This window comes from Pleurodeles waltl, chromosome 4_1 (genome assembly GCF_031143425.1).
Source record: "Pleurodeles waltl isolate 20211129_DDA chromosome 4_1, aPleWal1.hap1.20221129, whole genome shotgun sequence".
Classification (NCBI taxonomy): domain Eukaryota; kingdom Metazoa; phylum Chordata; class Amphibia; order Caudata; family Salamandridae; genus Pleurodeles; species Pleurodeles waltl.
The window spans coordinates 607,318,553-607,343,581 of NC_090442.1; the positions used below are offsets into that span (position 1 = coordinate 607,318,553).

Genomic DNA, 25,029 nt, shown 5'->3' on the forward strand with positions numbered 1-25,029 from the left:
CGATAAGGAATCTGTGGATAGTCTGTGTCTCTACCAGATAAGGGGTTAACGAAGGTGAGTAACTTGTTCATCTAATAGAGACAACTAGTCGCAGATTCCTTATCTTAGAATTAGATACCAAAACAAAATCACCCCAGGAGAAGGGCTGCAAACCTATCCCAACCAAGTCTCACAATAAACAACAGGTCAACTAAAGGAGTAGCAGGCCAGACATGAGATAGACAAGGGTGAGAAGAAGTATGCAGCTCACTCAAAAAAGAGTGGCCGTCCCACAGTATTTCACAATAAAGCATAAGTCATGGGGGTCATAAAACAGATGGTAATGAAAATGAATCTGTTGGAAGAGAAGCACAACAGGTAAGAACATGAATTGTCGAAGGAATGAGGTGCAAAAGCGTCCCAATAGTGGCTGCGATTGAAGGAACGGAACATCCATCAAGGGGTAACCCCAAAGGGAAAGAAAGAAGGGAAGCTACGCATATAAGCTGCTTGCACCAAGATGTATAGTGATAACCTGCAAGAAGCGTCACGCTGGAAGGGAGCAACAGGATGTAGGTGTTCAGGAACACCCAAGAGGGAAGTATGCGTAGACACGAAACATAACTGTGGGGCACATAAAGACAGTTGACAGACGACACAAAGGGTTAGCCAATGGCATGTTATAAATGGGTAAAGTTGGAGGACTGGAAAAAACAGCGGAGGGACCCATACAGAGGGATAGACATGTTACGACATGGATTTGTCCATACAGAAATTGAGACGTGTATAGGACCAGGGCAACACAGATGTCATAACCTAAGGAACCAGAACAACATAGGAAGGATCTGAACCCTTGATCTGCAGGTGGCAGTGACACCAAAGGCTAAAGACCTGAACATTGAGCAACCGTTCCTGGTCCAAGATAAATAGAAAGGAAAAGGGCTGCGCAAGAGCAACAACACGGGAGGAACAGAAAGAGGGGAAAGAGAGAGAACACCCGTCAAGAAAGAAAATATCATGCAAAGATGAACACCAAGGGCAGTGTACCAAAGTAAGTAGAGGGTGGTAGATCCACCTGCCAATAGGAACCGACAGAAAACGTGCGGTACAAGAAAACAGAAACACGAGGTAGAGAAATACCCCTTGAGGAGATTCCAAGCACAGAAAGGGCATAAGCAACAAACATTGAAATCCATTGAAAGGAGAATGGAAGCAAAAGTGGTAAATCCTGGAGCGACAACCAGCGTAGAAGAAAGCGATCCAAGTGTGGATCAACAATCAATACTGCGAAAAGGAGTATATAAACATCGATCCCTAGAATGGACACCAGACCTTAGAAGCCAGCAAGGCCAAAAGGGAATAACCAGATCCGTTGAAAACAGACCAAACACAAAAATAACATGTGAAGAAAACAGGAAAACCTCTGAACCAGGAAAGATGAAGGAAGTCTAGGAGTAGAAGCCTGCAATGAAAATGCCTGCATTAGGCGACAAAAGATGATCAAGACATACACAGAAAGAGAAATAAACCCCCAAATGAGACGTGAACCGAAGGACAGGAACCCATGCACAAGTGGATGAAGCCCAACTTACCAGAGTGGGGCGGGGAGACAATAACAGGGACAATAACAGTATGAAACAAGAGGTTTAAAGTACACCCCATGAGCATGCTACACACATCTCTCATGCAAGGAGTGGCGATAATGGGCAAGATCCACTTCATGAACCAACTGTAGGATACAATCATCGCCCTGCCCACAATGGACTAATCATCAGGAAACATGTCTACTGAATAGGTGGTCCATGCCCGAAAGGATGAAGGACATACTCAAAAGGAAAAATAGAAATAGATAAATAAAATATACCTACATAAATAAAAACAGAGCAAAAAAGGGACTACCGTCATGACCATCCCAAAAGGTCAGAAGGACAGTGAACGTAGGGCCCTCTAAGGGCAACAGATGGGGCCCCTGACTTGGAGGAAAAAACAACCAGAAAAGAGGATCTGGAGTATAAGTAGTACCCACATGTCCAACGGAAGCAGACCACGGAAAATTTATAGAAAAAAAACCCCTCCCATAGTACCAATGGAAAAGGACACATGGAAAAAACAGTAGAAATCCTAGTGACATAAGGAACCAAACTGCTTCCATAGGAGCACTGAGAAAGTTTCCAATAAGATCCAAATAAGCAGGAGAAAGTAGCTAAAAGCATACACCAATTGCTCTGAAGAGATGGGGCTGAGAAGGAGTCTCTGTAGAGAGCAGATACATTGTAGGCGACCCACCTATAAGCAGAATACAACAGAAAACACATGCAGAGAAATGAGACCCAGACCTGTTCCAAAATTTTAACAAAAACTGACCACCATAGGGGAATAACAGCGTATAATGAACGTAAAGGGCATAGGCTGGATTGAAACCACAAACAAGAGTGGCATGCTCCACTAGTGGCACTTAAGCGTTTCACCAAGCAATATCTACTCAAGAAATGAAAAGACCAAAGGAACCTGCAAGGAGCAGGAATCTCTCAGTGGTTGTCAGCTGACAACAAGAACACACACATGTAGCAAGAAAACAAGTCAGAAAAAGACTCTAGGGTATGAAGAGGACCTGAAACTAAGTCCCACCATGAGCATCTCTGAAGCGGCACTAGGCCGAATCGGCATGTGCGCTAAAAAGGGACATGCCATCAAAGGGTATATGAAGCAACAAATCTTCTACAGCTTCTGAGAAATTGGAAGAACGTAGCCATGCCCTTTGCCTAGGCACTACTGAAGAAGCTATAATCCCAACTGGTTGAATCCATACCACATCGAACACTAAGCTTGGAAGCCTGCTGACCATCCGGTACAAAGTGCGTGAAAGCAGTTCTAGCCTCGTCAGGCAGAGAAGTCAAAATAAGCTCCACTGAGTCCCATAGAACATGGGAGAAGCGAGCAAGGACACAAGAAGTGTTAATGGAATGCAAGGCCTAACTAGATGAGGTGAAAATCCTCCTACCAGAAGCATCCAGCTGCCTGGCTTCTCACTCTGGCAGAACAGGAGTGATCCACGTAAGAGTGTGTGCAGCCAAAGCAGTTTGCACCACAAACTTTTTAGTAGTTGGATGCCGGCAAAGGCATGACGGATCCGCCGGGAATGGCCTGTGTGAGATAAAATGCTCCACAGGGGGACCAAAAACTGTCTGCGTCCAAACTCTCAAGAGGATATCATAAAGAGCCTCATAATAAGGAAGGACCGGCTCCAAGACTGGTCAGGATGTAACACATCCAGGAAAGAATCTGTGGATAACTGCACAGTAGGAAGCTATAAATGCAACACTTCCGATACACATTTTAACATGTCTGCAATAGCAGAACTAGCCTCTGTAGCCAACCCAGAAGATGATAGGGAGGCTGAATGCTGGCGAGGAATCAAGACTGCTCGCATTGGCCAAACCAAGCAACCACTCCGATTGGGAAAGTGGAATGGTGCCGGAATGAGGAGGCTGAGAATGAAATCCAGGCCGTTCCGATGGAAGAACAAAAAGTGTGAGGCTCAGCTAACGCCAACTGAGGAACATCTGACCCCAACGGCACCGCTCTCGGTGTCCGAGTCGAAGTTGAGATGGAGAGACCTCGACCTTGGAAGGAGAGTTGTCCAACTTCAAAGAGACAATGGGGGCGCTGAGCAAAATCCCATGGACAACCACTGCCAAAGTTGGCGTCAGTAGTGAGGAACCAAGCGCGGACTATGGGAGCCATGGAAGGCTGTGCATCAGTGCCGATCTGACTCCGGAGTCAAAGTCGAGGGGCCGAGGATAAAGCCGCTGGTAAAGACCACGCCGGGGCAACCGCCACCTCCTTAGGGCCCGAAGGTGCTAAAGAGGGAGGAGGAGAGCCAAAAACAGCAAGCACGGATTAAAAATATTCACGCAACTGGGCCAGAGTCGCCCCGGTGCCAGGATAAGGTGGAAAAGGATGGTGTTGACTCCTGCGCAGACTCGTCCTCAGAAGATCTGGTGGAGTTGCGTGGGGGCAGTGAAGTCGGAGGAGGATGCAACTTCGACCGTGGACAACGCTTACCTTGATAGGGTCGCAGGAACCGGAGACGTCGAGGGAGCCGTATGCGATCGACTCCTAGCACGGTCTCTGGTATAAGAAGTAGAAGATGAAGGACTATGACAACTATGAGAGTCCTGCAAAGACACAGAAATATGTGCAGCCAGGAGCTTCATCCTCCACTCTCGCAACGTCTTAGGCCTCAGCTGTTGGCAGGTGTCGCAGTTGTCCGTATCATAGTGGGAGTCGAAGCACCACATACAAACAGAGAGGGTGTCTGTGACTGACATCTGTCGAGCAAAGGACCCACAAGGCTCAAAGCCACTAGGCTAATAACACTGTTCAAAAACAAAAAAAACATCAAAGTGAAGGCCAAAAATGGCCAGAGGAAACTGCTTCTCCGGATCCGTAATGCTGCACGAAAAAGTAGAAACTGACATCAGCGCATCAGGGGAGGGACTAAATGGACGTCATATCCGGGGACGATGTTGATATGGAGTCGCACGCCACCCTCTACCGACACACAGAGGTACTACTGAAGAAAAGTTAGGGCTGGGGCCAAAGCAGTGGTCATTCATGGTGACACAATCAGAGAGAGAAGGAATGCAAGAGGGTGGAGATGGTAGGCTAAAAAGTTGAAAGGGGGGCTCAGACACACTGGAGGATCACAAACTCAAACCCGCTCCTAAACTGCTATGCTCACAACAATTGGGAGGAGGTTGGAGAACTCCTGAAATACCTTCCTGAACAGTATCTAAAGTGCTGTGCTGGTAGAAGACGGTAAAGAAATAGTCAACACATGCCTGCAACTGGCTTTGGATGCGATAGGTACCACCAGTAGGCAACTGGACCATCTATGAGGAGGCATGCCTGGCAGTGGGTGTCTGGATTTAGATCAGGGGAACATCATAAACAAAGCCTTTTCAGGGTACGCCCAGTTTGGATCCACTGTGGACAACAGATTACAGCAAATAAAGAAGCATAATGACACCACACAGGCTAACGGGGCTTTGCAGTTCCTTGGACAGCCAAGAGGGGAACAACACCAGTGACAAGACATAAACACCCCGATACACGGGAATACTCATTCTACTCTCATGTCCAAGCATCCTATTCACGCACTGATCATGTCTTTCTCACTCGCTCCCTCCTATAAGACCTGGAAGTGGCATCTATCTCGGATAGCACCCTCTCTGATCACCACATGCAGAACTGGCCTGGTCCACTGCCACTGTATCCACATGGCAATTACCCCAGAGGTTCCTTTGGGAACCAGTAGATGTGGATGAGATCCGCAAAGGCATTATTAAATATGTTGAACTGAACGCTCTGCCTGACACCCTGCTCATACTTTTTGGGAGGGATTTAAGGTTACAATCAGGGGGACAATCTCCAGACTAGCTATTGCAAAAGGGAGGGAAATGCGCTTGGTGGGAAGAGAACCTGGCGGGCGAGACTAAAGCCCTAGAAAGGTAGGACTAGCTTGCTACCAATCGGCGTAACAATCGACAAATAGCTATACTCCGCAGTTAAATGAGGGCTCATAGAACTAATAGTGCTTAATGTTCCCTTTTAAAGCAGAAATATTACAAGGGAGGGAACAAGGTGGGCTTGGAAACTCAGACAAGCACAGGCCAGCGCACATATTGTCAGAATTTAGATGCAGGATGGGCAGTCTCTGAGCATTTTATGAGTATTACCAGAACCTCCTTGCCTGTGAAGAAGTACCCCCTCTGTTAAAAGAGAAATATCTGAATGCCTATGATTGATTAGGAACCCTTTCACCCCCAACAAGTAGAGCTCCTTGAAGCCCCTATCACCCTGGAGGAGCCCCTTAGCGCCATCCAAGCTCTGCCCCTTGGTAAAACACCTGGCCCAATGGGCTGCCTGTCCTCTTCTACAGGCTACTGCTACCCAGTCTGAAGGAACATTTGCTTAAGCTGTTTAACTCCTACACACAGGACATGGGTCTTAGGCCTACTATGGCAGTTGGGGAGCTATCCCTTACATCTAAGCCAGGGAGAGAACCCACCCACTGTTCCTCTTACCACTCTACAGTCCTTCTCAATACAGATGCAAAACTTTTTTAAAAATAGTTTTTATTTTAAGAACCAAATAGCAGGCATACAATGCAATCATGGTGCAGAAATCGACTGTCACGCTTCATTATTCATGCTTTAAAAACTATACAAATAGGTTTTAACTTGTCATTGCAACAAAGTGGGTTTCCAGTGAGTAGGTGAAAACAGACACTGAAATAATGTTATTACTCTGATAGCATGCTGATCGCGTAAGGGGGAGTTGTAACTGGGTGACTCAGTCTTGCAGGGTGTAGGTGGGTGGTGTGGCATGGAGCACTTGTGATTACAAGTGTGTGGTTAGAAAATTAGGTTGGCAGAAACCAAGTGATCTAGTCAGCGGGTCCATGGGAGAGTGAAGGGGGTTGTGGAACAGGTGTCTGCTTGGGTGGCTCTGATGGGACCCTATCCTTGTCAGGGAGTGACTTTGCCGACGGGAAGAGCAGGGTTACTAGCAATTGTGTAACATGCAGTGAGTTAGGGTTGCAAGGTATCGTGGCGTGTGTATTGCTGGAAATGCGTGAAAGGATCACTGCCCGGTGATTGGAGAGTGAGTGGCACTGGAGGCAGCGGAATTCTTCATTGTAAAGCGCTTCCTCTTCTGCCCAACCCCATATGCTCAGGACTCCTTTCCAAGCTTCTACTGGAGGTGGGGAGCCGGAGTGCCAGTGTGAGGTAAGTGCGTGAACAGCTGATTGGAGCACTAATGCTTCAAAGCGGGTGTGCACTCTGTGAGTCTTTATGCCCAGTGCACAGGCTTCCCATGTCTGGAGATCTGGTATTTCTACGGAATCGGAACTCTATGAAAATACTGGCTACCAGGCTGGAACACAATCTCCCAAGACTCATTGATCCTGATCAGGTGGGGGTTTATTAGTACTGGGCAGAGGGCAGATAATGTGCGCCGGATAGTACACCTGGTTGAAAAGATCAACCACCATAATATACCCGCGTGCCTTCTATTGTTTGATGTAAAGAAGGTCTTTGATAGGGTAAATTGGTCCTTCATCAGAGCGTTTTTGGTCAAAGTGTGCTTGAGACCGGGAATAATAGCCAGGATTAGGGCCTCTTATGTTGCTCCAATAGCTACATTCGAGTCAATGGGCGACCTAGGGAACCTATTGGTATCCTTAGTGGCACATGATGGTGGTGCCCACTGTCACCCATGTTGTTTGCCCTTGTAGTGAAACCCCTGGACATTATCATCCACCATAATGGGGATGTTGTGGGCATCCCTTATGGGGGCCGGGAACATATGCTTAGCTTGTTTGTAGATAATCTCTTGCTCTTTCTCAACCTGGACATTCTCGGCCACTCATCGTCTACTTGGCTACCCTCACCAAAACAGTGCTAGAAATATGGCACAAGCTGGAAACCAGAGGGGGCTTACCACCTCCCCCTCACCCAACACATCTACTGCGCATAACCCTCACTTTACCCCCTTCTCTACTACCTCACTCCTATCCCAGCTGGAAGGTGGGGAAATGAATGACGTTGCTGGACCTTTTTACGGGTTTCTCTATCAAACCCTTTGAACAATGCAAAACTGATTACCACCTTCCTGAAACGGCTGGACTGCAGTATTGTCAATTGCAGTCCTGGGCGTTACATCTCTCCATCTATTTGGGCGCGATTAGGCCCTACATCCCCTTTGAAAAGCTGGTGATGGTGCAAAGATGGTTCCCGGGGGCTCATATCTAACATTTACTGCACGCTGGAGCATTCTACGCCCTTTTATACACATCCCTATCAAGCGACCTGGCAAACTATCACTACAGAGGGCATCTTCGCTAAGCAATGGGTTACTCTTTGGCAAGACATGCCCAAAACCTATCGAAGCCTGTCTCTTAAGGAGACAGCGTATAAGCTCATGTTCCAAAACAATATCACAATTTTGTGGGGGGGTATTATTCCCCCATTAGAGAAACAGCACTGGTAAACTACAGAGATTTGTTACATGCCTTGAAAGCAGAATTGCAAATTTAGCACATTAAAGGTTTCTAATGGTTGGGACGAATGGCAACTATCAAACTGACAGGCTTAACTAGATTCCTGGACTTATCATAGACTATTCCACAACTGTCACCGTTGGGAATGGTGAAAGAAATTCAGAAGGCCTGCAAAAAGTTTGTATGTGGTGGGAAGAAACCCAAGATGGCTATCAACACTATGCCATCACACCAAGGGAGGAGGGCCATGGATATACTGTAGACTATTATTAAGCAGTGTGATTCGAATATGTACTTGAGTAGAATAGGGAACTAAGTGAGAAACACTGGTTTCCTGGACCTAGGAGTGGCAAAGGAACACATTTTGAAATCCAATGTGGTCTCCTAAAAGGCTGAGACCTTGGTATTCACATTCATTGCTAAAAACACAAACTGTATTGGGTAATGGGATGCAGTCATGCAGAAGAAAGAGCTTGCCCCTTCATTTCTCACTCTAATCATGGGCAATTTAGAATTCACACCTGCGTTGGAAAAAGGCTGAAGTATGGCAAAGAGCAGGATGCAATCCCTGTGATACCTTGACAGAGCGTTTATTTCTAAATACGGCACTAGTGCCCCCAGGGGGAGGTTAAGGATAAAGAAGGGAGACAGACGACCCTATTTGAAAGAGAGGACTATTAGAAAAAGACAATGAGAAATGGGTCCTGTCCAACACAAACAAATGTCTTAGAAAAGAGATATCATCTTACAAGACAGCAGGCAGAAACGCTGGGAAGTGGAACTGGGGCAACAGCTTCTGACAGAGAACTGAAGGACAGCTTTGCCAGGTCAGGGATTAGCTCCTCCAGCTCAACAGTTAAGGAAACACTTAGAACGACGATAGTCTATTAATACTATACTCCGGCTTAGATTCATCACTGGAACAGGGGGAGAAGGGCTAATTGTTTGAGGGGATGTGGGGGTGGACACAGGTTCCATTCTCCATTTGTTATGGAACTGTCAGAAGCTAGGAAGATACTTTACAGAAGTAATAGATGTTATGTTTAACACACTGCTTAGATTACCAGCCTACATCATCTTGGGGAGTATAACCAATTATGATACCCAGTCCAATCACCAAGAGGACGCCTGATTACTCTTCTCATTTGTGCACCTGAACAGGGTATGTGGGGTCAGGTAAAGGTACACGGTTAGAGGGAATGGCACTACAAGATCTGGGAGCTTATAGGAATGGAGAAAATATCCATGTCAATAGAAGAGAAACGAGAACAATTTACAAAAGTTTGTATGAGCATCTTGGCAGCAGAATTTAAGGAGATTACCTCCTCCATTTACTTAAGGGTACTTAGAATCACTGGACCAGAGCAAACAAAATGAGTATCTTAATCCCAAGTACATGAAATGTGTAAGTGAGTGCACAAAGGACACATTGGAAGGCAAACATATGCCTCAAATGGAATAAGAGCACTCAATGATACTTATGGGGATGGCAACAGGATGTGGGAGGGTAAATTGTGGTTTTATTGTTATTTGGTGGTATGATGACAATGGCTAAAGTGCATGGAATTGACTAATTCATCGGCCTTTGGTGGTGATTGTATATTAAAAAATGACGATAAAAAGATCTGATCCATAAAATGGTTACATTGAAACAAAACAGCTTAATTTGGCTATAAATAGTGTTGCACAGACTATTCATTTGTACAAAATGTAAAATCTGAGATCCTAAATTAATTGTTTTAAGCATAATTTCGAAAAGTAAAAAACCTTTTCAGTCTATCTGCTCTTCTCTATTTGTATTTTAGTTTAAGATGTGTACGATTTCACAGGCCATTGTAATATTTTGTCACACTGTTGTTCACAGCCTGTTTAGCGATTTTCACTAAGTACCCACAACTGGAAACAGATGAGCGAGAGAGAGAGACATGCAGTTAAGGCAAGTCAAGCTGAAATACAAAGAGACTCTTGTGGTACCAAAAGCACAGGGAGGATACAGTCACTATCACTGAAAACCTTCAACAGCATTTTTCAGAAGTAAATAAGAGAGTCGAAAAAAACCTGACCTCTATGGTGTAGAAACAATTGTACATGATTGGGACTATGAAGTTCATATCCATGGTTTGCATCACTTTGATGTGTGAAGTTGCATTTTGGAATGCTGTGAGGCGGACGTCAAAATGGATTTCATCAAGATGTCTTCGGTCAAAGGCATTCAACTAATAAAAACGCAAAGTAGAAACAATATTAGTTAACACCACGGGATGAGGCTCAAATACACTGTGTTGTAGTGATCTAATATGACATTATAAAAAACAATGTCTCAGCCTTGCAGGAATAGGTAATTATGCAAATTTCCTACCATGTGACAAAACAGTCCATCATCGAAATGCTACCTACCTTAAGTAACAAGATTTCCGGTTGATACATAATGTTTCCGAGTGGTCAAGAAAACTTTGTTTCTCAGAACTGATTCTCCAGCATCACCAGGTGGCACCACACAGTTTCACACATGACTGTCTCTGGACATGATGTCACCAGAGTATATTGGAGGCCAAATTATATGATTGCATCAGCTCTTCATATTAATTCCGTGCTGCCTTAGGGGTATGCAGAAAGACATCCTCAGAGCCACACCAGCGACAAATAAAGCACATAATATTTTTGCATACCTTGTTGTCTTATACAAAGCACTCAACGGGGAGCAGGGAGAGCAGAATGGAATATGTGGGAAGACTATGAATCCACTATAAACATAATTATTGAATGCAATAAAGTACCTGTGACTGTATGAGTGAGACAGCAATGCTTTGCAAATGTATGTAATGATGACCACGTAGCTGTACAGCAGATGGCAGCTATTGGTACCTCTGGAAAGAGCTATAGAAGCAGCAATGGCTCCAGACTGCAAATAAATGCCCACCACAGGGGCTTTCTTGGCCAGGGCCTAGCTTAACTTTCATGTCTTGATACAAAGCAAAATGCTTTGTAAAGTCGAAGTCTTTCCCTATTTAGCTACAGCGAAGCCCATAACAATCTGTTGATCAACGATATCCTGTTGGGGACCTTTGTAGATCTTCATTGCTTAGATGCGGAAGAGAGAGCAAAGAAGGAAGAGCAATAGTAACAATCAGGTGGAATGCAGGTATCACTTTGTGTAAGAAGGAAAGGCAGGTGCAAAGAACCAACTTACCTAGGTAGAAAACTGAAGGGTGACTGAATTGATAGGGACTGAAGTTCTTCAACACTTCAAGCAGAAGTAATCTCCACCAAGACATTTTTTTCAGAGTAAGTAGTTGAAGTGGGCAACCGTGAATCAACTTGAAGAACAAATTACTTACCTTTGGTAACGCCTTATCTGGTAGACATATTCTAGTTGCAGATTCCTTACCTTAGAATTTTCTACAGGTGTCTGTCCGGATCCGGAGATTTTTCTTGAGTAGTAACCCTACTCGCCAAGTGGCATCCATCGGCTCCATGCCCGCTGTCAGCATTATGATAGATGGAAATGACATCACGAGACCTATATAGGTGCCCACAACAGCACGATGTCAGTCTTTTCAAGCGCCGAGTCATGAAGAACACTAACCACTGGTGCGCGAAACCTAGGGCCCTGAAAGGGAGGTCCCTGTCCCTAGAAATCAGTACACAGAGCGGGAAGGATAGGTGGGTTGGTAATGAATATGCAACTAGAATACTCCTTTACCAAATAAGTCGTCACCAAAGGTAAGTAACTTGTTCATCTGATAGAGACTTCTAGTTGTAGATTCCTTACCTTAGAGTAGATAGCCAAGTAATACCAACCCCGGGGGAGGGTGTGCGAACCAAGACCATACAAGGAAGTCCTTCTGGACCGAATGGGCAAAGTACCTGTCCCTTCAGACCTGACAGCCCACGCAGCAGTGTTTAGTGAGCGTGTGCAAGGAAGCCCATGTTGCCACCTGACAGATGTCCAAGACTGGACCTCTGCGTGATAATGCAGTGGTAATAGCTGTGCTCTGGTAGAGTAAGTGTGCAAATACCCCATGGGTTGGTTTATAGCCAATGCGTGGCACATTTTAATGCACAGAACGACCCAACTAGAGATGGTTCTCTTCTGCACTGCCCAATCTTTCTTCGCACCCACATACCCAACAAAGAGTTGATCATCCACCCGGAACGCTGCCATACAATCGAGGTAGAACACCAACACTCTTTTTGGGTCCAGGTGGTGGAGTCTCTCCTCTTCCTTAGGAGGATGTGGGGGTGCATAAAAGGTAGGCAAGGTAAGGGACTGGCTTACATTGAAGGGCCTAACCACTTTTGTAAGAAAAGAGGCCCATGTGCGAAGAACCAATTTGTCAGATAGAAAGATAGGGTGGCTAAGATGACAATGCCTGCAGGTCTCTCACCCTGTGGGAAGATGCAGTGGCCACAAGGAAGGCTGTTTTCAATGTTAGAAGCTTGAGAAGACAATTTTGAAGAGGCTCAAAAGGAACACACATGAGAAAAGTCAGAACCAAATTCAAATCCCATTGGGGCATGATGAATGGTGATGGAAGGATCATGTGGGTAAGATCCTTAAGGAACCTACTAACTATAGGAGACTTAAACAAAGAGGGTTGGTCTGGTAATCTCAGAAATGCGGAGGTAGCAGACAAACAACCTTTGAGAGTGCCTGAAGCAGAGCCCTGCTGGGCCAAAGAAAGTATAAACAAGAGGACCTCGGAAAGAGGGGGAGAGAGAGGGCCAACAGACTTGTCTGTGCAACATGCCACAAATTTTTTCCATCAACAGCGTATACCGTTTTGGTAGAGGGACGCCTGGCTGCCAAGATAACATTACAGACTTCAGGCAGAAGCTGTCAATTGTCATCACAATCTCCATGCAAGAAGGTGGAGACTGGACAGGTTTGGGTGGAGAACCTTCTGCTGCAACAGAAGATCCTCCTGAAGGAACAGCCTGATCGGAGGATTGATGACCATGCTCTATAGCTGTGGATACTAGACTTCATGCCCAGTCCGGAGCCACAAGGCCACAAGTATGAGCTGCACTCGAGACATAAAATGTTGCTGAGCAAGTGCTACCTTGGAAACTCCAACATGCAAATCTGCTGACATTGTGCGTCCTCTGCAGAGGCAGACAGATCTAACCATGGCTCTCCCCATTGGTAAAAAGAGAGATCTTGCGCCACCTGTGGATGAAGACACCATTCATGACACCAGGCATTGTCGGCTGAGTTTGTCTGCTCTGGCATTCATAGAGCCTGCCAGGAAAATGCCCTGATGTTCCAGCCATGTCCAGAGTCTTCGAGTCTTCTAAGAAAGAGTCCACGATCCCACCCTGCCCTGCTTCTTGCAGTACCACATTGTGGTAGTCTAGTCCGTGAACACCTGCACTACTTTCCCTCTGAGAGAGGGAAGGAATGCTTTCAATGCCAGTCTGATCTCCCAGAGCTCCAAAGATTGAAGTGGAACCCACACTCTGCCAGAGACCAGATGCCTCTGATTTCCACCTCTCCCATGAGGCCGCCCCATCCCAGGAGTTGATGCATATGTCACTATTATCAGATCTGGTTGGGGAAGGGAGAGGGATCTGCCTCTGACCCAATCATGGTTCAAGAGCCACCATCACAGAACTTGTGCAGTTCCCTCTGAGATCAGGAGCATATCAGTTCCCCAGAAAATGCGCCCATTGGAACTTCAGGTCCCAAAGCAGAGCCTGCATGTGCCATCTGGCAAGTGTCACCAGCAGGATGCAGGAGGCCATGAAGTTGAGCAACCTCAGAGGCATTCTCACCTAAATCCAGGATAGCGGCTGAAACATCACAGTATCATAGCCTGAATATCCTGGACTTGCCGCTCAGCAGGATAAGCTTGAAACTGCACCGTGTCCAGAACAGCTCTGATGAAAAGGAGCATCTGAGAGGGAGTCAGGTGTGACTTCAGCATGTTTATCATCAACCCCAGCGAATGCAGGAGGTCTGCCATAGTCTGGAGGCGGGAGACGACTGCCTGGGGTGAGTCTGTCTTCAACAGCCAGTCGTCGAGGTAGGGGAAGACAAACTCTGATCTGCACATATGAGCTTCGACCACTGCCATCACCTTGGTGAACACACAAAGGCACTGGTAAGGCCAAAGGGGAGCACAGTGATATGAAAATGTTCGTGGCTTACCGTGAACTGCAAGTAACGTCTGTGGACAGACAGGACAGATTATGAAAAAGGCATCCTGCAACTTCAACACTGGAAGAGATTAACGGACCAAAGGTCGAGTATAGGTCAGAGGCCCTTTTCCATTTAGGGCACCAGAAAGTAGCAGGAATGACAACCACGACCTACTTCTGGCACAGGTCTCTTTCTATGGCTCCCTTGGCCAAGAAAGCCCTTAACCACCTCATGGAGAAGTGGCAGGTGATCCTCCATCATCCAATCGTAAGATGGTGGCATGGATGGAGGGGTAGTCTAGAAGGGGAGGGCGAGTAGCCCCTTAAGACTAGTTGCAAAAGCCACCTGTCTAACATGATGGACTGCCAGCGGGGGCAGGTGATAGCGAATCCTGCCCCCGACTGAGGAAGCATCAGACTAGGAAGGTATGTAACATGCTGCAGAGGGAGCGTTGGGCTTCAAGGACAGATGCAAGGAACTATGATGCTCCTTTTCCCTTGTCCCATCAGCCGACGGGCGGGGTGAAGTTGAAGAACGCTTGTTCTTCTTCAGCTTCTTTTTGTGTCTCAACTTACCTAATCGTGCCGAGGACTTGGAGTGGGACGATGAAGAATAGAACCTAACTCTCGACCAAGATCAGGAGTGACATGCAGCCGAGCACTGGGCCGCAATGTGTTTTAGGGACTGCTCCCTCAAAGCTTTCTGATTCATCGCCGGGCAATCGGAGCACGACTTCGGCACCATAAGCACACAAGGTACAGATCCGTCACAGACATCACCCAATGGACAGGATCCACAGGGCTTAAATCCAGTCTTATGTGACATCTTGATGCGCCAATCGTCAACACTCAAAAAGCTGAAAAAGACAGGTCAAAAAGCAACTAAGGTGTAGCTCTTCTTCGGACCAGTGCTAGCTGGCGCGGAAAGAAAAGAACTGCACTGGTGTTACGCCTATATAGGTCCTGTAACATCTTATCTGGTGTGCATGATGTTGAGGTATCCTGAGTCTGTGGAGGACTGAATGGGTGATCCCTTAGAAGGTTAGAGGGATCAATCCACCAGTGCGGCTTCTGATGCACTGACTGGAATATATGCAGGAACAGACTTCATTGTGTTGAATCCACTGCTTTCTCAAATACCAAAGGTGGGCTATGATCTGTCATCTGATGAGGGACAGCAACATGAGGTCATGAGGCCTAACAGTCAAAAGAACTGCATGACAGGTGTTAAACCTGGCATCCTTGGCGTAGTCTCCCCTGTCTTTTTCACCTCTGCTTACCGTGTTTTGATTGTGTGCTGGACTTTGTTTTTGCTGGTTTTGGTACTCTGGGCACCTTACCACCGCCGACCAGTGCTATAGTGCAGGTGCTGCCTGTGTAAATTGTATGTGTAATTGGCTTTTTCATGATTGGCATATTTGATTTACTAATAGGTCTCTAGTAAAGTGCACACTAGAGTTGCCCGGGGCTTGTCGATCAAATGCTACTATTGGGCCTGCAGCACTGATTTTGCCACCCACATGAGTAGCTCTGTAAACATAGCTCAGACCTGCCACTGCAGTGTCTGTATGTGCAGTTTTAAACAGCCGATTCGACCTTGTAAGTGTACCCAACTTTCCAGGCCCGAATCCTTCCCTCTTCATACATGTACGGGAACCCCTAAGGTAGGCACTAGTTTGCCCCATGGGAAGGGTGCAGTGTATTTTAAAGGTAGGACATGTGCTAGTATGTTTTGCATTTCCTAACAGTGAAATACTGCCAAATTAAGTTTTCACTGTGGCAAGGCCTATCTCTTTCAAAGGTTAACACAGTGGCTGCCTTTAAATAACTTTTAAGTGCAGTTTCCCTTTGGGAGCAGATAGAGATTATGGAGTTTGTGTTCCTGAACTCAGATTTAAAAAAATACATCTTTTGGTAAAGTTGATTTAATTGTCAGTTTGAAAATGCCACTTTTAGAAAGTGGGAATTTTCTTGCTTAAACCATTGTGTGACTCTGCCTGCTTGTGTATTCCCTGTCTGGGTCAGACTGACAGTTGGGCTGTTTTTAAATCTCCACCAGACAGTGGCACGCAGGTAGCTTGGGTGTAGCCTCCATATCCTGATGGGTCATCTGCACTAGAGTGGAGGGAGGAGCTGACACCAGGACTGGGCAACGCAGAATCTTGTGAACAACAGAGACTTTCCTTTGACGTTTACGTACTTCAAAGGCAGAAAGGAGTCTAAGTAGTGGACCCAAAACCCCAGACATTTAGATTACTTCTGGACTCAAGAGGAACCTCTGCCAAGGAGAAGAGCTGAAGAGCTGGAGGAGGAGTACTGCCCCTTTGCGGGTGACTGTGCTTTGCTGGGTTGGTCTGCAGTTGCTGCTTCTGTCTGAAACATGACGAAGACCAGACTTTGTGGTATATTCCTGCTTGTGAAGTGTGTCCAATGAAGGGCTTGGACTGAGCTTGACTCCTGTTTTGAAGTCTCAGGGCCATCAAAGACTTCCTCTGCCAGCACCTGGACTCTTTGCTGAGACTCCTACCCTGCCAAGTGGTGTTAATTCCAGTCCCTGGGCCCTTCAAAGGTGAAGCTGGTGGAACCAAGGTGGAAATCCACACACAGGAGCAGTGCAGGGAAAAATTTGACGCACCATCTGCAACAGGGCTGTAAAAGTGATGCACCACCTGCATAGCAGTTGAGAAATCAATGCATCACCTGCATCGCGGCTGGAGAAAAGACGCAACACCAGCTTGCGGCTGCTGACAACGATGCAAACCCCATGCAGCTCAGATTCTCGTCATCGTGTGGACAAATTTCACATGCAACATCGCTGGGCATCAAAATCAACGTGAAGCTGCCCGGACCAGAGATGCCCTTCTGGAAATAGACTCGTCGCTGTCTTGCGGGAGAGAAAAACTAGGCACTGCCTACCCGATCGGAGAAGAAACGACACACGGCCTCACTTGCGAGTAAGGATTTGATGCATCGCTAACTTTTCGGACGCACGCTTGCCAGTGCAGCTTTATTTTTTTTTACACAAACCAGGTGTCTTGTTTGATTTAGATAAATATTGGCTATTTTTCTAAACTCGTGTGGTGTCCATTTTGTAGTGTTTTCACTGTATTACTGTGTGTTGGTACAAATAGTTTACACATTGCCTTTGAGATAAGCCTGACTGCTTGTGCCAAGCTACCAAGGGGGTGAGCAGGGGTTACCTTAAGTGGCTATCTCTACTGCCCTGGCTAGAGTGAGGGTCCCTTGCTTGGACAGAGTGCAAACTGACTGCCAACCAGAGATCCCATTTCTAACAACAGGGACTAACAACAGCTTGACTCAAACCTTCACCCAATTATACATGATCCTCTGAGAAGGACAGAAGGCTTTCAGGAGGGTTGAGCTGCCGACCACCCCAACAAGTCAGTCTATAACAGAGTTAAGTGAAGCTTCTAGATGCTGATGGTAAAGTACAGGTAGTAGAAAAGTGCTGCTGTTTGTCTGAGATATTCCTAGACCCGAGTTGAGGACTCCGCTTTCCCAGGCAGTTAACAAAGCATAGAAACAGACCTCCACAACAAAGCCGTAAAGATATGTGGTACTATTTTCAGTCCAAACAGGAGGACGGCAAACTGATAGTGTTGGGATCCCACCATGAACCTCAAACAGCTTGTGTGGGTGGGGAGAATCATAAGCTAGAAGTAGGTATCATGGAGGCTAACGTCAACCAGTCTCCTATGTTCAAGGCCAACAAGACCTGGCTCAGGGACAGCACCACAAACTTGTTCTCTCAGATGAACATGCACAGAAGGCAGACATCCAAGATATGTCTGAGGGTGTTATTCTTTGAGGGGACAAAGAAGTAAACCTAGTACAAATGTGTGTCCCTCTTCTGATGACAATCTCTATATCCATTTTTTTGCTGACAATGTTACGACTTCTGCTACTAGGATCAAGAAATGAGCTGGCAAGCATGCTCCATAGGAAATTCTTTCTTCCTCCTTTTGTAGTCTTCTTGCGCGTCGATCTCTCAAGGTTTTCTTCGATCGAAACGCTCGGCAAGCTTCACAGGTTACAGACTCAGTGCTGGTCTGTATAAGGATACTTGGCGTGACACTTAGGACAGAAACAGAAGGGGGTCCAGTCCATTAGTGTTGGACGACGGGTGTGGTGTGGTCGGGCCTACCAGGCCTCGATGAAGAGTGGAAGCCCCGAAGGGCTGCCAAAGCAGTCTTGATGTTGGTGCCGATACACTAAAACTAACCCGGTACCGAACGAGAACAATACCGACGAATTTTCGATACTTAGCTAACTTTCCCGATTCGAAATACAGAGCGAAGAGGAACACGTCCGAACCCGATGGAAGAAAACAATCTAAGATAGAGTTGACGCCCATGCGCAATGGAGCCGAAAGGGAGGAGTCACTCGGTGACGTGACTCGAAAAGACTTCTTCGAAGAAAAACAACTTGTAACACTCCGAGCCCAACACTAGATGGCAGGAACAGTGCACAGCATGTGTATCTGCAGCTACACATGATTATATACATATATATATATAAATATACATATATATCTATATCTATCTCCAAGACCAGTCTGAAGCCTGGAAGGAGTATTCATAATGAGAGGAAACTGCTGGAAGATACATCCATCAGAACTCCAATAAACATTCTTACAATCTTCATTTTATGTTTTTCAAATTTCCACACAAATACTAATTTGACACGAAAGCAGACAGACGTAACGTCCTAATGCTGGCAGTACATCGAGATTAAACTTGTCCGTGTACTTAAGAGGCTGACACTTGGATCCATATCTGGCCAAAAGCAGAAAACAAGTGGAGTTAAATATGGTCACATACCAACTGGCCAAGTTTTACTTTAATATGAACTATGAAAGAGAAACCTTAGCTGTATTACAAAAAATTAGGTTCATAAACAGTGTGTTGGTTGTAGAGTTTACTACCTAATTTCTGCAATGGATACAGCCTAATTGCAAGTGTAGTGGGGATTAATGTTGTTGGGAAAGTATATTCTCGTCCCCCCAAAGGCTACAATGAAAGCACACCAACATTCTTAACTAGTAGAGTAATATTAAAGTAATGTAGCACAGAGTTGTCAAGTATGAATGTGTATTGTTGTGTCTACATATTGTTGGTGGTGAGCATGTGATTCAGAATAAGTACTCCCTAAGTATAGCTTCTTTTATGGGGGAGTCACATTTCAAGCTTCACTGACCACTGTGAATTTTCTCTGGTCACTGTACAATTGTACATTCATACCAACAAATGTAGGCATGTTATAGATAGTGTGCATGTGAAATTAATATTCAACCTGAAAGAATCTTGCGGATAATTTACCTAGTATGTATTTGCTGACTGCTGTGAATGTGATCTTAAGTGAATCCTGTTGCAAGTTGTATTTGTTTCAGTAAATGTAATTTAATTGAGGCAACAGTAGATTGACAGAACCATGTCTGGAGAGACATCACTGAGGCAGAGGCTAAATAAATGGTGGTGGCATCAATGGATTACCACTACATTCAGGGGAAACATCTACAATCTTCTAGGACAAAACAAACTTAGAGACAGAGAGAGATTTTCTCTTTAACAGAAGTTCCATTTATTTTCTGAATAAATGTACCATTTGAAAATCTTAAGAGACATTTCAAATGTACCTCTTTCTTTTGAATATTCCATGTGGACCCCTGCAAAACTAACAGAGAGTATAATGACACCTATTCATGCATATAGAAAATGCACACACATCTAACTGGTAAACCCAAAATATTAGTGTCAACAACAATGGAATGGTTCTCGAAATTAAGAGCATTTGAAATAAAGCTAAGCATGCATCAATACTAATTCAAGCAAGTGAAGGTTAATGATCCTCATATATTAAAGAACATGGTTTTGGCAGACTGTATCCATTGGACATATGCCCTGAAATTAAAACACAGTAGACAAAAGTACAAATGCTGTTACATACCTTAACAACAGTGTCTGTTGTGTACTTTAATTCACTATGTAATTCAGATAAAACCTGGAGAAAAAACGAAGAGGGTTAAATAAATGGACAAGGTTACACAACATAAATTCTAAGTTATTGTACCATAATGTTTTGTTAATTGTACTGATGATCCTGCTTTGGCAGTCTGTAGAGCAAAATGTGGGTATCTCAAGATATATAAAGCATGGCATATGGCACCAAGGTGGCATTAGGTTGATACACCTAAATTTATTTGAGCAGTTGAATTTCTCCATTGGGCTAGTCAAACCAAATATAGGAATAGAGAGGTACCTGTATCTCGTAATGGAAGTAGTAGGTTCAACAGATAAACAAATGGTAGTTTTTGAAAAAATCACTACTTTCCACTGTGGTGCAGAATGTGGGTTGGACACAGCCAATATCAAAGGCAGAGATAATACATAATTCATGAATTTATGATTTGACACTAAAGACCACTATCAAGCACTTTTACGTTTGAAGCAATTTTGTGCAATCATTTTAGCAATCTTTTAGAATCATATCTGTTCTTGAACCAACAAATACCACCACCCTCACTGGGTGAAGATCCTTTACATTTAAATGCATAACTGAACAAAAGGGGTCACTTTAAAATGTATAACTAAACCTCTAGAAAGGAGGTATGTTCGAAATCTACAGTGCATTAAAGCCAAGATAGCTGTATTTAGGTTACAAATTACATAATATATTTTGCATAGCAACAAGGCCTACAAATTGTTACACATGACTTGTAATTCAAGCCCAACCTTCATAGACGTTTCTGATGACAGATGGGTTCCTACCTGGAAAGTTGAACAGAGCGTCTCCCGAGAAAGCTTGTTCTGGACAACAGCAAAGAGTTTGCCCAGCGGTTTGAGGAAGTTGGTTGGATTAACACAATGCCTCATCAAGTTTTGTATAGTCTCCAAGATGTCAATCTCCGTGTCCTGTAAAATTCAAAATCATGTTTCTGATGTGATGCACAATTTATATTTAAAGGTAGCACAAACATCTAACTTGCCCAACTTTAGTTTTCGAATAGCTTTCTATAAGTTACAGTGGCATTCATTTACATTTTAATTAACGTCTTGTTAAAGTGTCACGGTATGCAGTATTTATTATTCGTAGCTACCTGGCAACTCTTAAAGCACAGAAGCAACAACTTTATTAGCAAAACCCAGTTTATTGTTGATTAGCTGTCTCCTTCCTGAAATTGACTGTGCTACAATAGAAATTATGGGGTAAAATACATTTTTCTGATTATTTTTCAAAAATCTCCCACTTTTCTTGCGTAAAACGTTGGCATATACGTTATCTCTGCAGCCACCATGTACCAGTTTCATGCTCCCTAAGTTACCCTTTTCCAGTGTTACCCTCCCTCCCCTTGATAATATAAAGAGAAAGGAATTGGGCTAATTTTCAAGAAGGCCATGGCTCTTCTATTCAAGCGATTTTCTGGCAAACATTTCTATAGGCAAATGCTGCTTCACAACTCCCCCCTGCAGGAACTGTAACACCTGGAGGTAAGCCTCAAAGTATCAAGCCTCCAGTTACCGTTTCCCAGGACACTCCAGCTAGTGGAGATGCCCGCCCCCCCGGAGAAGCCCCCACTTTTGGTGGCAAGTCCAGAGGGATAATTAGGAAAAACAAAGAGCAGCCAACCTCAGGGACAGTGGCCATTGGCTACTGCCCTCTGACCCCTAAAAACGCCCCTAAAACTTGCATTTAAGAGCTAAATGAACAAAGCTACTCAGATTCCTGACGACCTCACAAGAAGAAGGAATGCTGAGCTGAAAACCCCACAGAGAAGAGACAACAACTGACTTAGCCCCAGCCCTACTGGGAGAACCTACAGAGAACCCCCCTGACCGCGGCTGCCCATGACAAAGATTTCTGATGCCTGGAAAAGCACTGCACCCGCAGCCCCCAGACTCGAGAGAAACTGACCACCGGTGCAGCAGTGACCAGCAGGCGGTCCCTCCTGCCTATCCAGTCTGTGGCTTGCCCGAGAAGCCCCCCTGTTGCTTGCCTGCAGCGCTTAAGTGACTCCCGGGGTCCCCCATAGAGTTCTATTGGGAACCCGACGTCCTGTTTGCACCCTGCACCCGGCTGCCCTTGTGCCGCTGAGGGTGCGTGGTCGGTGCGCACTTGAGGCCCCCCTCAGTGCTCCTCTAAACGCCCCTGGTCTGCCCTCCGACAACGTGGGTACTTACCTGCAAGCAGACTGGAACCAGAGTACCCCCTATCTCCATAGGGGCCCACGTTATTTTGGCTCCTGTATGACCTCTGTGCCTAACTGGCCCTGTGTTGCTGGTGCTGGGTGTTTGGGGTTATCTTGAACCCCCAACAATGGGCTACCTACACCGCAGAGACTGAATCTGTAAGTCGGTTACTTACCTCCAAAACTGTGCTGTACTTTCTTACCCCAGCAACCGTGAAAATTGTAGTGTGCCCACTTTTAAAATAGCTTTTTGCCATTTTTAAGAAAACTGTATGTATTGTCGATTTGATTCAAAGTCCTGAGCTTACCTATGCAAAGTACCTTTCATTTTATGTACTACCTGCAAACTGAATCTTGTGGTTCTAGAAATAAATTAACAAAAGATGTTTTTCTATATAAAAACCTATTGGCCTGGAGTTGTCATTGAGTGTATTGCTTGTGTGTGTACAACAAATGCTTAACACTACCCTCTGATAAGCCTAACTGCTCGACCACACTACCACAAACAGAGCATTAGTATTATCTATTATTGCCTCTGTCAAGCCTGTTGGGGAACCCCTGAATTCTGTGCAGACTATATCTCATTTTGATATAGTATATACAGGGCCAGTTTCCCTCAGCCACCAAAAAGTGTCAACCGTTTTTTAGACTCAGCAGACACCAATCAGCAGAGTAAAAAGAATTGACTTGGAGAATAAACACTGAACCATGGGATTCTTGATGATGCTCAGAGCCCATTGGTCTTAACTGGTGTTACATATGAATGAGAGGAGTTACGGGTAAGGAGCTCTTTTTACATTGTGTTTTTTGATAATTTTGTTTTATGATACTGTGTTTTGATAATTGTTAGCAATAATTGTACATTTTTGTGCAACACTCATTGTCAAACAAGATTTATGTTTGATGTACAAGTTACTTACCTTCGGCAACAAAATATCTTGGAGATATATACATATTCTAGTTGCAGATTCCTTACCTTAGAATTTCCCCCAAGCGTCAGACTGGATCCGGAGATTTTTCTTCGAGCAATACCCTTGCACGTCGGTAGGTGGCATCAGTCGACTCTGCGGGCGTTGTTGGCGTCGTAGTCGCCGTGATGACGTCCGGAGTAGTACATAGACGCCACCTCAGCGCAGTGATGTCAGTTTCTGAGATTGGTGCACCAGTGCTGAGGATCTGAATGGGGAATCCCTGTCCCTAGAAATCAGTTCGCAAGCAGGGAGGATGGGTGGGTCAGTAAGGAATCTGCAACTAGAATATGTCTCTACCAGATATTTTGTTGCCGAAGGTAAGTAACTTGTACATCTGATATAGACTTCTAGTTGCAGATTCCTTAACTTAGAATAGATACCCAAGCAATGCCATCTTCGGAGGTGGGCTGCGAACCAAGATCATACTAGGAAGTCCTGCAGGACCGAATGACCAAAGTATCTGTCCCGCCGGAACTGTCTAGGTAGTAGTGTTTAGCAAACGTGTGTAGGGATGCCCACGTAGCTGCCTAGCAGATATCCAGGACAGGAACTCTGCATGCTAACGCAGTGGAAGCAGCAGTTGCTCTGGTGGAATTAGTGCACAAGCCCTCAAAGGGTTGCTTCTTGGCCAAAGCGCAGCACATCTTGATGCAAAGAATTAGCCATCGAGAGATGGTATGTTTTTGTACCGCCTTCCCTTTCCTCGCACCCAAACACCCGACAAAGAGTTGATAGCCCACCCGGAAAACCTTAGTACTATTAAAATAGAACGCCAATGCTCTTTCTGGGTCCAGATGGTGGAGTCTCTCCTCCTCATGGGAGGGACGTCAGGGTGTGTAAAAAGTAAGCAAGGTGATGGACTGGCCTACATGAAAAGGCGTAACAACTTTGTGAAGGAAGGAAGCCTTAGTGCGCAACACCACTTTGTCAGGGTGCACAGAAAAGAATGGAGGCTTGGAAGAAAGGGCTTGAAGCTCACTCACTCTGTGAGCAGAAGTGATGGCAACAAGAAAGACAGTCTTGAAAGTGAGGAGCCGTAAAGGGCAATTGTGCATCGGTTCAAAGGGAGTACACATTAAGTAAGTAAGGACAAGACTGAGGTCCCACTGAGGCATGATAAATGGAGTGTGAGGAAATAAATGGGTGAGACCTTTAAGGAATCTATTCACAATAGGAGATTTAAAGAATGAGGGCTGGTGAGGTAGCCTAATGGCAGATAAATCCCTTTAAGGGGGCCCAAAGCAGAGCCCTGTTGGGCCAGAGAAAGAATGAACAAAAGAACCTCACATAGAGGGGAAGAGAGGGGATCAACAGATTTGTTGGTGCACCATTCCACAAATTTATGCAGACAGGTGGTGTAAGGAAATGCCTTCCTTGGCATGGTTTACCCCCTAACTGGCATCAACAAAAAGCAAAAAGGTATGATTGAAAGTGTGCTGGGATCTTGATAACCAGACACCAGCATTCTTACCCTAAACTGCACTTTTGTTCCCACAACTGGCACAGCCCTGACACACAGATAAACTCCTTGTAAATGGTACCCCTGTTACCAAGGGCCCTGTGGCCAGGGAAGGTCTCTAGGGGCTGCAGCACGTATTATGCCACCCTGGGGAACCCTCACTCAGCACATGCACACTGCCTCCCAGCTTGTGCGTGCTGGTGGG

At 45.3% G+C, this 25,029-nt stretch overlaps 1 protein-coding gene across 1 annotated transcript in view; it reads right to left on the reverse strand.

Moving 5' to 3' along the window:
* Positions 1–25,029, reverse strand: part of UTP20 (UTP20 small subunit processome component) — a 966,235-nt gene that overhangs the window by 439,567 nt on the left and 501,639 nt on the right. Inside the window, exons 33-35 of the mRNA XM_069229033.1 lie at positions 20,977–21,120; positions 20,156–20,209; positions 10,111–10,263 (exon numbers count right to left, since the gene is read on the reverse strand). Coding sequence (XP_069085134.1) covers positions 10,111–10,263; positions 20,156–20,209; positions 20,977–21,120 — 351 coding nt within the window. The remainder of the gene's footprint in view (positions 1–10,110; positions 10,264–20,155; positions 20,210–20,976; positions 21,121–25,029) is intronic.